The 14,854-nt window shown below is 50.0% G+C and overlaps 1 protein-coding gene across 7 annotated transcripts in view; it reads left to right on the plus strand.

The window, feature by feature from the left end:
• Positions 1-14,854, plus strand: part of HVCN1 (hydrogen voltage gated channel 1) — a 34,720-nt gene that overhangs the window by 17,704 nt on the left and 2,162 nt on the right. For all 7 annotated transcript variants that reach the window (XM_010995859.3, XM_010995858.3, XM_031442691.2 and 4 more), the window contains 4 exons: positions 7,362-7,646; positions 10,778-10,882; positions 12,413-12,644; positions 14,668-14,780. In XM_010995859.3, the coding sequence (XP_010994161.1) occupies positions 7,362-7,646; positions 10,778-10,882; positions 12,413-12,644; positions 14,668-14,780 (735 nt within the window). The remainder of the gene's footprint in view (positions 1-7,361; positions 7,647-10,777; positions 10,883-12,412; positions 12,645-14,667; positions 14,781-14,854) is intronic.

Here is a 14,854-nt window from a genome sequence, read left to right on the forward strand (position 1 = left end):
TTACATTGTTTTGGTTTTCTCATTCAGGGATCCACTTATGTATATATTGGATATATAGTGTGTGTGTGTGTGTGTGTGTGTGTGTGTGTGTGTGTGTGTGTGTGTGTGTGTGTAAATTCTTCCTCTCTCCTGCCCCCTGCCTCCAAATACTTCATTCTTTGCAGGCTGGATCTCACCCCTAAAATGGCTATGTCTTATGGTTGAACTTAATAGAAAAAAAAAAATTGCAAGTCTCTCTTCATCCTCCACCCCAATCCCGGCCCCTCCCTAGAGGTAACCTTTTGGTATGGGTTGTTGATTTCATCTGTTTCTAACAAAAATGGAATTAGGATACATTCTGGTCTGTAATATGCTGGCTTTTACTTGACTGTAGATCAAGGACCCCTTTCTGTGTCAGTACTTGGAGCTACGCTGACTTACTGTGCTCTTAACAGCTGTGTAGTGTTCTGCAGTGTATTTAACTGTGGCCCTTGAGGTTGTTTCCAGTTTGGGGTGTGGTAACACCAAGCATCTTTGTGCTCTTGTGTGAGTCCCTTATCAGGTCAAACAATAGGGACATTTAAAATTTTGATAGAAGCTGATTGAAGGCTGATCCCCTCTTTGCTCTCATGCCTGGCACATTGGAGAGACTTAAATATTTTTTCAAAAGATGAAAGAAGCTGGCCCAGTGCGCTCCTAAGGAGGGCTTACCCATTTCCACGCCCACCAGGGAGTAGAGAGGAGTGCCTCCCTCCCTCCACCTGACAACCTGCCACAGCAGGTGACTTTGGGCAGTCGGTCTCTCCTCCCCAAACCTCAGTTTCCCCTTCTGTAGAGTGGAGAGCCTGACCCTCTCTGCCCTGCCTACTCCTCAGGATTGTTACCAGCATCAGGTGAGAGCAGGGGGCGCTGAGGGTGTCCTGTAAGCTGTGAGCAAGCAGCAGCTCCTGCTGGGATTGGCTGCAGAAACAGTCTGGGTGGTTTTGTGACCTTCAGAGGAACCTGCTTCCTCCCAGGAGTCAGGGTGGATGTGTGGCCCACCAAGATACAGGGGGAGAGAGAGCACGTGGTCTGTGGCCACCTTGGCTGAAGGCACAGCCCCTGTGTAGTAGCTTCCTGGGGCTGCTGTAACACGTGACCGCCGACAGGCGGCTTAACACGACAGAAATTTCTTCTCTCAGTTCTGAAGTCCAGAGGTCTAAAATCAGGGTATTGGCAGGGTTGGTCCCTCTGAAGGCTCGGAGGGAGGATCTGTTCCAGCTCTTTCTCCCAGCTTCTGGTGATTGCTAGCAGTCCTTGGCACTCCTTGGATTGCCATGCACCCCTCCAGGCCCTGCCTCCGTCTTCTCGTGGCCGCCTCCTCTGCGTGTCCTCTCTTCTTCTCATAAGGACACTGGTCATTGCATTGGGGGCCTACCCTAAGTCCGGGATGTTTTTATCGCAAGACCTTTAGCTAATGACCCTGGCAAAGCCGTATATTCCAAGCGAGCTCACATTCTGAGGTTTCAGGTGGATGTGAATTTTGGGGGGCAGCCACACCTCAACCCACTCCACACTCCCCGCAGGTAAATCTCTAGTCACCGCTGCCCGGCTGTTTCTTGGCCACGGGTTCTGTCTAACACGGGGGCTCCGGGTTGTCCAGCCCAGGGGCAGAGCCTGGCTCTGCCATTTTCTGAGTGTGTGACTTTGGGCAGGTAAGTCACCTTTCTCCCCCTAGACCCAAAATAATGGCCTCGACCTCAGAGGGTTGTTAGGAATTAAAATGAAATAGTACATGTAAGGAACGTGGAGCTTAGCAGTGTGCTAATGTAACAAATAATACATGATCGGTAATAATAGACGTCGCTCCCATTGTGTCTGGTCAACGCGTGGGGGCGGGGCTGTTGGTGAATAAGAACACCCAGTCCCCAGAAGCAGGCTCTGGGAGGGAACCGGGAAAAGGGGACTTAAGGAGCACTGGGCCCTGGGAATCAGGAGGTGGCTGAATTTCTTAAAAGTACCCTTTCCTGTGATTGTTGGATGACCAAGAGATAGGGACTTTCCCCTCCCACAGGTGGCAGCTTCAGAGCCTGTAAAAATAGACACGAGAACATTTTCTCTCCTTCAGTTCTAGGTCTGTTTTTCTTATCTCTCCCCATCTCTCCCAGGTAGTAATTTTTCTGGTATAATACCTGTCATGTGTAAAAGAGAAGTAGGCGATGCTTTTACCTTTGACGTTTTGTTGCTAATTCATTTATTAAATATATATTGAGCCCCTCCCTGTAACTGAGGGAGGAAGAGTGTCTGCCCTCCCAGCAAGCACAGACCAGGGCAGGAGACAGACAGCGCCAGGCTGTCACAGTGCTCGTTAGCGAGTGGCTCGATGGGGAGAGAGGAAGGGCCCTCACCAGCGGGCGGCCTCCCAGGGGAGGTAAAATCTAGGTGTCTGTAAGGCCGGAAAGAGCACGCGGGTGAGATCAGGAAGGGTATTCCAGGCAGTGGGGACAGGCCGGCAAAGTCCTGGAAGCAAGAGAGAGCGCAGTTGGTTCTAGAACCCCAGTGTAGTTGTAACTGGAGTGCGGCGGGCAGGGGCTGGGGGAGGAGACCAGGGCCTGGGGAGACTGAGCGAGCTTGGACTTTGTCCTGAAGGCAGTGGCTGGCAGGGGGTGAGGGTGGGGGGTACTGAAGGTAATGGGAAGGGGAGGGTGGGCGAGAGCAGGGACCCAGCCAGACCAGCCCTGCAGAAAGGAGACCCTGGCCACCGCCAGGTGGAGGAAAGCTCAGAGGCTGGTGCTGGCGTCCTTGCAAGAGGTGACAGTGCTAGGAGGGAGTCAGACAGAGAAGAGACGGTGCAGTGTGAGTGATATTTAGGAAGTGAGATTGACAGGCTTGAGGAAGAGAGAGGAGCCAAGGATGAGCTGTAGTTCTTGGGCAGCCGAGTGGATGTGATGCCCTAGGGGAACATGGAAGGACGAGTGGATTTAGGGGAAAAGATAAGAAGTTAGTTCATTTTGGGTCACAGCAAACTAATGGCCTGGCAGGCTATCAGACAGCAGGCTGGAGACTGATTCGCACTGAGCAGCATTAAGAACACAGGTGTGCAGGGACCACCAAAGGGAAAGAGTCGCCCTGTGCCAAGAGAAGCTCAGGGATGGGGACTCGCGGACTCCACATGGCATGGGGGCAGGGACATGGGACAGGAAGGGCGGCCAGAGAGGGGAGAAAAACCAAGAACCGAGTCCACAGTGTGAGAGGATGCAGTACAGTCCAGGTGGGAACTGCAGTCCTGGGGTTTGGTATGGAAAGGTGACCCCAGAGAGAGCAGTGACAGGATGTAGTGGAACAGCAAGGGTTAATGCAGCAGAGGTGGAGACGGGGGTGGGGGGGTGTGAATGGAGAGATGGGACTCTATATTCTCCAGTTCACAAGGAACAGAAACCGCTCCGTCTAGCTTCAGGCACAAAGGGCATCTATCAGTCCCTGTCACTAAATAGCCTGGGCTTGTAGAGGCCAGCCGCGGGCCAGTAACCAGAGAAGTGCGAAGTACCCACAGATGGTGATGGAGTCGGAGTAGTGGAGGTGAGGATTTTTGTTGTTGAGAAATAATACCAGCCGGCGCTTACAGAGGGGCTGCTCCAGGCCAGGCTCCGAGGCTGGTGCCCCAGGTAACTCACTGAGTCAGCTCTTCCGTCCACCTAGGCAGGGTGGGGTGGTCTTGAGAGCTGAGAGTCCAGGCTGGGTGGTAAAGTTGCCGAGGCCCACAACATTTTCATGATCAGCTATATCTTTGCCCCTTTTGGAACTTATCTGCTTCCAGCATGACAGGTTCTTGACTTAAAACCAGAGTTGTTTTCTGCTCTGCTGGGTGCCATAAATATTTTCATCCCAAATTACTGAAAGTTGCTTCTTTACTGGATGCAAAGTTTTAAAAAGAAAATTTCCTTTTTTGTGTAAAATGTGAATGTGGTTTTTGCAAAGCACCCTGAGGCTCCTACCATGCTAAGAACTAGTACAGGAGGTTTCCATCTGCCAGGTGAGGTGTTTCAGGGGACAGTTGTGGCCCGTAGCGCCCAGAGAGCTTCAGGTTAGCTGCGGGCCTGGCCCTGGGAGCCCAGTAATTGGAGGGCTGGCCCAGGAGACAGGGCACCAGTGCTCTCAGCCATCAGGCACTTGACAAGCTTCTGCTCTAGGTCAGGTGGCACATGATACTCTGGGGACACAGACTCTTGGATCTACATGTGTATATTTTTCCATCAAATTTGGAAATTTTTTCCAGCCATTATTTCTCCAAATATTTTCTCTAATCTCTCATCTCCTTTTGGCTTTCCAGGTACATGTATATTAGGCCACTAACATTGTCCCTAAGGCTCTGTTCCTTCCCCGACCCCCAGCCTTTTTCCTCTCCATGCTTCCACTGGTTATTGTCTCTTTTTCATCTTTAAGTTCACCAATCTTTTATTCTGCAGCATCTAATCAGCCGTTAAGCCCATCTAGTGATTTTTCATCTCATGTATGTATTTTTCAATTCTAGAGTATCCATTTGGGTATTTTTTATAGCCTCCATTTCTCTATTGAGATTCTCCATTTGTTCCCTCATTAAGTTCATGTTTTCCTTGAAATCCTTGAACATATTTGTAATAGCTATTTTCAAGTCTTTGTTGGCCAATTCCATTATCTTTCTCTGTTTAGAGCTCATAAGCTGATTTTTCTACTGGCTATGGCCACATTATTTTGCTTACTTATCTGTCTAGTAATTTTTTTTTTTAATCACATGCTGGACATTATGAATGTTATGTTGTTTAGGGTATTTTGCTGTCTTCTCCAATGGAGAATTGAGTTTTGTTCCAACAGGAGTTTAATTTACTTTGAGATTATCTTGATCTTTTTTAAAAGTCTCATTTTTGAGCTTAGTTGGGACAAGTCTAAGGTAGCCCTGACTGGAGGGCTAGAGTAGGTCTGCTTATAAGGCATGACTTTTCTGGACTTGCTGCTGATGCTCAGCGTGTTCAGTGAGATTGCTTTACTCTAGCTATTTGAAATTTACAGGCCTCCCAACCCAGCCCTGCATAATCTCTGGCAGTTCAGCTCACAGTTACATAAGAGTAGAGTTTTGCCTTTTTGTTTTTGTTTTCTCCCTGAAAGTTATATTTTGCCTTGCCTCATGGATTCTTGCTCTGCACATGTGAAGTTTAGGACTCAGCCAAAGTCCGATTTTTGGAGTTCTTTCTCGGCAATGCTTCCTTTTCTCTGGTACCTTGCCATGCAAATTCCCGAGGAAGGGAGGTTCAGTAGCCCTGAACTATCATCTTTGCCTCCACAGTCCAGAAAGTACCTCCAGGCAGAAAGCCAGGGTGATTGTGGGGCCCACCTTATCTGTTTCTCTTCTCTCAGGGATCACAGTAAATTTCAAATATTTTATCCAGTTTTATGGAAGTTACTCTAACTGGTATCATTGGTTTTATGGCAGTTGCTCTAACTGGAATAGTTTTTTATACTAATAAAGTTACTCTCTCACAGCAAGAAGCAGAAATCTCATTCTTTTATATATGTATGCTCACATTCCAAAAACAGTATATGGTAACATTTTGCAGCCATTGAGGTAAGAGGAAAACCAGAAGTCTGTGGAATCCTAGAAGCCAATGAAGGAAGATTTTGAAGAAAGGGAGTGATCTACTGTGTTCAGTACTGCTAGAGGGGGTACACGTGGGTGTCATCAGTGATTATATAGAGACTTAGTTAATTTGTTTTACCTGCTGTATAGTATTCCATCACACAAATAGAGAAAATTCATTCCTCTCTCTCCTACCTTTTAGGTGAACATTTGCAGTAAACATTCTTAAACGTGCCACTGATTTGAGCACATGCAGAGAGTTTCTCTTTGAGGCCTGTCCAGGGTGAAATTACTAGATTATTGATATGCACAACTTCAACTTGACAAAACAATGCCAGAGTGCTACCACAAATGGTGGTGCCAGTGTCTATTCCTGTCTTCAGGGTTTAAGAGACCCCCATTGCTTCACATCTTCACCAATATTTGCTTTTATAGACTTTAAAATTATTGCCAATCTCAGGAATGAAAAGGTGTGTGATTGTTACTTCAATTCACATTTTCCTGAATATTAGTGAAGTTGAGTGTCTTGGCCATTTGGGTTTCCTCTCATATGACCTGCCTGTTAATATTCATTACCTAATTTTCTGTGGAGTTGTCCTTTTCTGATAGGGTTTCTTTATATGTGCTAGACACTAAATCTTTGTCTATTAAATATATCACAAATATTTACTCCCAGTCTGTGATGTGTCTTAACTTTGTGTGTGTGTGTGTGTGTGTGTGTGTGTGTGTGTGTGTGTGTGTGTGTGTGAGAGACAGAGTGAGAGATAAATTTTTGGGCTTTGATGAGTTAACTCTATCCATTTCTTCTATGTGTTGTGTCTTGTTTAAGCACTCTTTCCCAGTTCTGAGGTCATGAAAATACTTGTCTGTATTTTATTCTAAGACGTTTAAAGTTTTTAAAAACATGTTTATATAGGTTAATACCACTGAAATGTATTCTGTGTGTGTTATGAGATAGGAATCCTTTTCTTCTTCCCTTGTTGGAAAAGCCAGATGTTCTAACCTCTCCAGCCTTTCTCCACTGACCTGGACTGTCATCATCATCACATCCAGGTTCCCACAGGGACCTGGGTCTGTTTTGGGCTCTCTCTTCCTGTCACACTGATCATACTGCCTATTCTTGTCCCCATTCCTGAAAGTTTTCATTATTGAACTTTCTAAACTGATGTCTGGTAGGATAAGTTGAGCAAAGAGTGGGCAGGATGGATTACTAGCTTTTTTGCTTTGAAGTTATTGGTCTTTAAACAACTGTCCTTAATATATTTAAAACAGCACCGGCAGAATGTAGGAAAAATCCACTTGGCGCTCACCTTTCAAGGACTGATCTGTGACTTGAAAGCGGGGTGGCGGGTCTTCACTTTTCTGTGAAACCCTGGTACTTTTACTTTTGCCTTTTCCCTCTCCCCACCCTACCAACTCTCACCTCGGGGTTTTTAGGTAGTGATGTGTCTGAACCATGAGCCTCGCTTCCGGCATTTACACGTGGGCCTGTGGTGGGTATTTTGCGATGGGGCTGCAGTACCTCTTTTGTTGGTGACTGCCAGTCAGACCGCAGTGATAGGCCTGATGGAGTCTGGGGTTTCCTGTTGCCTCACCAGCCCCGAGACCCTGGATTCCAAAAATACACTCGCAAGAAACCACTGTGACCTCACGGTCTGCTTGCACAGTGCTCTGAGCGCTGGGACTGTCTTCCCCCCCGTGGCCCAGGGTGGGAGGGCCCCGGTCCCCATCAGAGTGACGTGGGATCCCAGTGGTCCCGCCTGAGCGCTCGTTCTCTGTCCCCTCCCTTCAGGCCGTCACCCGCAGGGCCAGGGTGCCTCCCGCCGAGAGGATGAGCAAGTTCCTGAAGCACTTCACCGTCGTCGGGGACGACTACCATGCCTGGAACATCAACTACACGAAGTGGGAGAATGAAGAGGACGAGGAGGACGAGGAGGAGCAGCCGCCTTCAGCACCGGCGGCGGCAGGCGAGGAGGGCAGAGCTGCTGACCCGGCCGCCACCCCTGTCCCCACGCCCAGGCCCCGCCTAGACTTCAGGACCACTTTGAGGAAGCTCTTTAGCGCCCACAGGTTTCAGGTAGGTGGGCAGAGGCCGGAGATGCCCGGGGTGGGGCAGAGCCGTCAGCCAAGAGTCACGAGGCTGGGTGGGGCCACCTCCGCCACCACCTCATTCACTCGCCACGCGCCCCCGCGTGCCGTACACCACTGGGCACAGCGGGCGGGTCCTGTGTCATCAGGGGTAAAATAAGTGCTAATCCAAAAGTCAGGGGTTCATCACCTGATGAATGGATAAACAAAGCATGATCTCTCCAAACTCAGCCACGAAAAGGAAGGAAGCACTGACACGGGCTACAAGGTGGATGAACCTTGACAACGTCATGCTGAGTGTAGGAAGCCAGACACAAAAGGCCACCCGTCTTATAATCCAATTATATGAAATGTCTAGAATACGCAAATCCACGGAGACAGCAGACTGGTGGTTACCACAGGCTGGAGGGAGGGAGGAAGGGGGTAACTGCCTGATGGGTACCGAGCTTCCATGTAGGGTAATGACGATTTTCTAGAACTATGTAGTGGTGATGGTTGTGCAACTTTGTGAATGTGCTTAATGCCACTGAAGTTTATACCAGTTTTAGAATAGTTAAAATGGTAAATGTCATACCAATTTTACACACACACAAAGTAAATTAAAGGGTAAGCATTGGAGGCAGATAAAACATTCCGGCATGCATTCAGCAAACACTCAGGGCCTGGCTAAAAGGGTCCCATGCCTCACAGACGGGGTGCTCCACTCTCTCATTTTGTGAAGTGAGGCCAAAAATATCTGCCTGGCTTAACCTCCAGGTGTGGCTGTGGGGGGAACATGAGGGGAGGCGCAGGTTTGAAAGAGCAGCGAAGGGACTGGGACTTCCTGCAGGGTTCAGTGTCACCCCAGCATCGTCCCGCTCTGAAGGACAGGTGCAGGCTGAGTCTGGCCAGCCCCGTCTGAGCCCCACTCGCGGCCCTGAGGTGGGCCAGCAGGTGTCTGCAAGCACGATCCGAGGCTCGGGGAGATTAAGCAAGCACGCAGCTTCTCGTCAGCCCAGGCCCTGCACAGCGCCACTCGGGGCCCCTGCTGTACGCGTCGTCCTCGGCCACAATAACCCGGTCCCTCCCGAGAGCCGATGGCCCTTCTGGAAGCAGAGAAGCACCCCTTGCCTCTCTCATCACTGACTTTGTTCCAGGGTAAAATAGAAAAAAAGGAAATTATTTTGTTTTGTTTTGTTTTTGCGCTCTCATGTGGCTTAGACAACAAAGCAGGCCAGACAACCCAGCACTGCTGGCAGCTCGGAGCTTTCCTCTGTGGTTCTGACAGGAGAGGAAACGTGGTATTAAGTTGTTGAGGTTGAAATCCCAAACCCTCAATTTCAGGAGCAGAAGGAAGGAGCTAGCTTTCTTCCAGCTGCAAGGGGAGCCCTCGGGAGGCCCCCCTCCTGACTGGGCCCACCAGGCCACGTGGCTTGGGGTAAAGCAGAGTAGAGATGTTTGTTTATTCATTCACTCAACAATCCCATCTTAGCACCTACTAGGGGCTGGGGGTGCAGCACCAGGCATGGTGGACACGTCCCTGCCCTCACTCGATGCTCTGCAGAGAGGCGGGCCTTCCAGAAATCAGACAGAGGCTGGTTACAAGAGGAGAGAAGCTCTCTGCAGGGGAACTAAGTTAGGGGGCTCTGAGAGATCCCAGGGGCTGGGGGAGACCTGATCTAGGGTCGGGAGGTGACATTTGACCTGACACCTGAAGGCTGGGCAGGAGTCAGCTCTGTGGATGGAGGGGAGGCGCTTCACAGGCAGAGAGGCCATGTTTGCAAAGGGCCGGAGGGAGGAATTGAGAAGGGTCCACGTGGCTTGTGTGTATCCAGTAGAGGGAGAGGAGGCACTGGAAGTCCATCTGTGGGCAGCGGGCAGTGGGCAGCCATCGAAGGTTCTGAGTGGGGATGGGGAGGGAGTGACACGACCAGATTTGTTGAGGGGCTCAGAGTGGAAGTAGGGACGCCACTTTGGAACAGGGGACAAGGGTTCAGGGGTTTGATCTCTGCCAATATAATCAGCAGACAGGAAGATTCTGGAATCCCCTTCTTGGATGCAGTTTCCACCTATTCCCATGTTTCAGGGTGGCCAAAGTGACATGATACATATATAGTTCACTGCTGTCATTGTCACTTCTCACATGGGATGGTACAGCCAACCTAGGGAGAGAACTTGGGGTGAGTCAGGCCTCCATGGAAACCACGGCTGGACAGGGTAGCTGGGCCAGGGGAGGATAACCATGAAGGTCAGGACCTCGCTTTTATTACCTGCTCACTGTGCCTGGGCCCTGTGCTAAGCACTCCTCACACGTCGTCTCGTGCGATGCTCCCACTGTCACTCTGGGGTGTAAAATGCAGCCAACCCTGTTTTCCCCGGAAGGACACCGAAGCTCAGAGTTAACGCCGAGGCTCGGCACTATCGAGAGCGGGGCCCAAGGTCCAGGCTAATGGGAGAGCCAGGAGCCGGCCCAGGACCGGAGCCACTGTATCTGCTGCACAGCACGGCCGTCTTCCAGGAGAGGATTTGGAATTAACCAGCTCTCCCAAATTCTCAGCATTTTCCTCTGTGATATGGCTCCCCTCAGAACTGCTGCTGCCTTGTGGAGTGGCAAGTTCAGGGCCTGAGGGCCTGAGGGGTTCGGTCACAGAGGCCAGGGCTAGGACTGTGGCATTGTAATTTTGTGACTTTGGGTCTCTCACTTTTTTAAATTGAGGTGAGATTCACATACCGTAATCCTTTAAGGTGGATAATTCAGTGGCATTTAGTACATTCACAGTGTTGTGGAACCATCACCACTGTCTAGTCCAGAACACTTCTGTCACTGCAATAGGAGATCCAGTACCTGTTAAACTATTAACCCCCAGTGCCCCAGCTGTCGACAGACACTAGTCTACTTTCTGTCTCTGTAGATTTGCCTATTCTGGACATTTCATATAAATGGGATCATATACGTAGTCTTCTGCACTTGGCTTCTCTCACTCAGCATCATGTTTTCTAGGCGCTTGGGCTGTGGGCAGTGATTTCCCATCCTTGGCATCTTTCCCCAGTGGTTTCACTCGGATGTTTCCAGCCCTTAAAGATGGAACGAGGGCCCCTGTTTAGGTCTCATGATTTCTTGCTCCTTCTGTTGGTCCACAGGTTATCATCATCTGCCTGGTGGTTCTGGACGCCCTCCTGGTGCTCGCTGAGCTCGTTCTGGACCTGAAGATCATCCAGCCTGACAGGAATAACTATGCGGCCCGGGTAGGGTGTCAGCGGCCCTTTTGTACAATTCACTTGTTACCTGCACTCAGGGTGGGCAGAGTGGGGCAGACGGCACCTGCCTTGGAGTAACCAGGCCTTATCTGAGAGTAGTTTCATTGGGTGCTTTCAGTCACAGAGCGGAGCAAACGTCTTCCTTTCCCAGTTATAGACTCGCATTTACTACAAGCAGGACACCTCCTCTGGTCACTCAGTGGCCTGAATCTTGAGCTGTCTTAGATGGCAGAGCTGGCGTGTGTCACTGATTCTAGGGAGAGGGTCCGCCCAGGAGAATGATACCTTCCCATCTCAACAGGAAGACAAGCTGTTTCTCCTGTCGACATTCTGACGTGGTCCCTGTGCTGGAGCCTTTTGGGCGATGTGCCCACCATTTACTCCCTGATTCAGTTACTGCCTGAGGCTGTCCCAAATCTCCACCCAGAGGGCAGTGCGTGGCCTGGTATGGTGGCACACTGGGCCAGGGGCCCACTACTAGTGATACTCTGATGGATCACTTGGTTAAGGTACTAAATGCTGAGCTGCTCCAGGGGCTCTTAACTGGCCAGGGGCTCTTTTCCCTTTGCAGTTATAAATAATCTGCCCAGGGCCACTTCAGTATCATGCAAATTTCTTCTTCCCCCATTTCACCCACTAATGATCACTGTGTGAGTCAGTGAATACACAGGGGGCTGCAAACTGGTGATTTCTAATTCTTTCTTTCCTTCTACATCTAGTAGTCGGTATTCGTTTATAAAACATGTTCCTTTTGTTCCGTGTGTGCAAGTGTGTGTATCACTGTGGACTTGTGGATTTCCTTTTTTGGTATTGAGAGTATTACAATCATAGTCATTCTCTTTGCTATTCAAACTGTCCCAAATCTGGTCGCTGGGAGCCTCTTTGAGCTGACTGCCTTGTCCTTGAGACATGACTCCATGGCCTTTGAGCATTTCCTTGCTTTCCAGCCCAGGATCTTGTCCCAGCTTACTTTGTACTTACCATGTCCCAAAGTGGAAATGGTTACTTTAGCGAAGATCGGCATTTTTAAATCAAGATCAGGGAACTCTCTTCACTTACCATCCACCTTGGTGATCATTTCTAGTCTTCTGAACTGCGCAGCGCAACACGTGGAGGTACCGTAACGCATTTAACAAGTGCCCTAGTCTAATGGACATTTTTATTGCTCTACAAACAATGTAGAAAACTCTTTTGTTCTGCGAATGATGCTGCAGTAAATATCCTTTGTGCCCGTGTGAGCTTAGCTGTAGGATAAATTCCTAGCAGTGGAACTGCTGGGACAAAGGGTGTGCTGGATGTTTTTGATTCTGCCTTTGCCCCACTGCCCTTCAGAGAGCAATGTCAGTGCTGTTCCCAGCTGTGTTCCCAGCCTGAGAACAGCGCCTGGTGCTGGCAGGAATTCGGGATGGGTCAAACGAATGGATTCTCTCTATGGTGACCAGGCAGGTGCACTCAAAGCCAGCTCGTCCGTGCGACCAGCCTGGGTCCGCTCTCACGGTGCCTCCTTGTCCCTTTCAGGTGTTCCATTACATGAGCCTTGCCATCTTGACCTTTTTTATGATGGAAATCGCCTTTAAAATATTTGTCTTCCGCTTGGAGTTCTTTCACCACAAGTTTGAAATCCTGGACGCCATCGTTGTGGTGGTTTCCTTCATCCTCGACATCGTCCTCCTGTTCCAGGAACACGCGTTTGAGGCTCTCGGGCTGCTGATTCTGCTCCGGCTGTGGCGGGTGGCCCGGATCGTCAATGGTATGTCCTCTGTGCTCCTGAGCTGTGGAGGGGATGGGACAGTGGGTGGAGCCTGGGAGTGGGCACGGCGGCCCCATCCTCCTGGCCCTCAAGAGAAAACATGAAGTGGTCTGATCCCATGTCCCACTGCCACCTCTGTGGCTACAAACTGATACCAGGACATGTGCTCTGAGAGGAAATACCTCTCTCCTTTAGGCTCTATTTTCATGATTATTGAAAGATAGCTATGGAAGGGGTTAGGCTAATCCCTGATCAGTCCTTCCTGGCTTGCTTCCCAGAACACCTTTGTTTCTAATTTAGTGTTTCCTGGGGAGTGTTCTAATCAACCCCGTCCCCCACTGGGAGGGCCGCCATCCAGAAGGGGAGCAGAGCAGGGAAGTTGAAAAGTGCTGCACTGTAGATTCTGCCCACTTTGAGAAGGTTACAGCACAAGTTAGCATGATGAAGGCTCTGATAACTGTTCATTGTTTTCCAAACTGACCAATTTGACACCTATTAACGTGCTGTAGACTCTGGTCTGGAGAACACTCTCGGGGAAATACCTCCTTACTTATTCAGGTCCAAATCCCTCACGCCCACCCTGCTGGTGCAGGGGGCCGCCGTTTCAGAGAAGCTGTTTGTGCTGTGACTTTACGTGGAGCTAGTGGCCGCCAGCTGGGTAGCTGTTCAGCTGCCTGTCAACTAGTCAGAGTGGCTCAAATGCCTGTCTGTGGACCTCCTGCATCAGAACTGCCCTTGACATGTTTTTTAAGTGGAGGGTCAGCTGCGGAGGTCTGGGGTGGCGCCCAGCCCGGGTGTCTGTCTGTGAAACACTCTCAGGTGATCTGGGTGTCCAGCAGATTTGGGAACCCCTAGCCTGGGGCCCAGCACAACAGGCTGTGTGCCGTTGTTAGGAGGCAGGCCTGTCCTGACCAGCTCTTTCTCTCAGTGGCTCAGCGAGTCCCATCACAGCCACCTGTGCCCTGCAGCCCCACCTGCTGCACGGGCACCTGGCAGGTGAAGGGGCTGAGTGGCTCTGTGTGGGCATGTGGGCTTGCGATGGCTTTAGGGACGGCCAGTTCAGATCTAGTGATTAAAGCCTATTAAGAACATTTACTTGGGTTCTGTCAAAGGAAATAAAGGAAGCTTTTGAGATAATATTGAAGGTACCTATGCTGATTGATGTTTTTTATTAACCTAACAAAAAGATACTCTGTGTAAAGGTTATGTGAGGGAGATAAACCATCAGTGATTATAAATGACTCATGAACCAGTTACCACCCAGTAGTCTCCCATCACACTTGTGAGATGTGCTTTTGCAGGTGAAACCAGAAGTCTAAGATTTGTTCAGTTTCTTTGTCTAAATGGCTAGTGCCCATTATCACATTGTTATCAAAGTTAGTAGTGAGGCTGAAAAAGCAACGCAAGGCCAAACCGGACTCAGTGAGACAACCAGGGACTTGCTGCCAGGCCTCGTGGGCACTGCACGTGTGGGTGACGGGTCCAGACTCTGTCACTCTTACTTGGAAGGGAAGGGAGCAGCCCCACGGTGGCACAGCCTCGAGGCCGTGTCCCCCTACGGTGTGGGCACTTGGGAGCCATCAGACGAGGCTGATGACCCGCCCCTGCCCCATTGCCTGACAACTAAAATGGCCACAGCCCTGGAGGCCGGGAGTTGGGACAGTGCCAGCCCCAGCTCCAGGCTTGAGCATTTCCAGGCTTGTACTTCTTGCCTTTCGAACAACTGCTGCTAAGCAGTGATTCTGTGAACAAACTCCGTATTGAGGAGCTCAGTGCTCATCTGGTCGGTGATTATTTTTAAGGACGTCTCAGCCCCTGCGACCAGAGGGAGGGACTGCACAACTGGGCAGTGAGGAGCTCAGAAATGCACCTCTGCCCCTCCTCGTTCTGAGGCCTTCAGGCCGGGACTGTTCTACTTGTCACCACGCTTCCCAACTGTGTACATTTATAAAGAATACAGATTTGTTTTCCAGTGGTTAAGTTAGACACCAGTATCATGGAGACCCTCACCGTTATTTTTCAGGGATAATTATCTCGGTTAAGACACGTTCAGAACGTCAACTATTAAGGTTAAAACAGATGAATCTACAACTGGCCACCAAGATCCAACACCTTGAATTCAGCTGCTCTGAGAAGGTAAGAAGACGCTGGGCGATGCTGTCTGTTCACACACTGTGCCCTCCCTTCAGCTCGGCACTTCTCCCCGCCAG

Source organism: Camelus dromedarius, chromosome 31, assembly GCF_036321535.1.
Source record: "Camelus dromedarius isolate mCamDro1 chromosome 31, mCamDro1.pat, whole genome shotgun sequence".
NCBI classification, from domain to species: Eukaryota; Metazoa; Chordata; class Mammalia; order Artiodactyla; family Camelidae; genus Camelus; species Camelus dromedarius.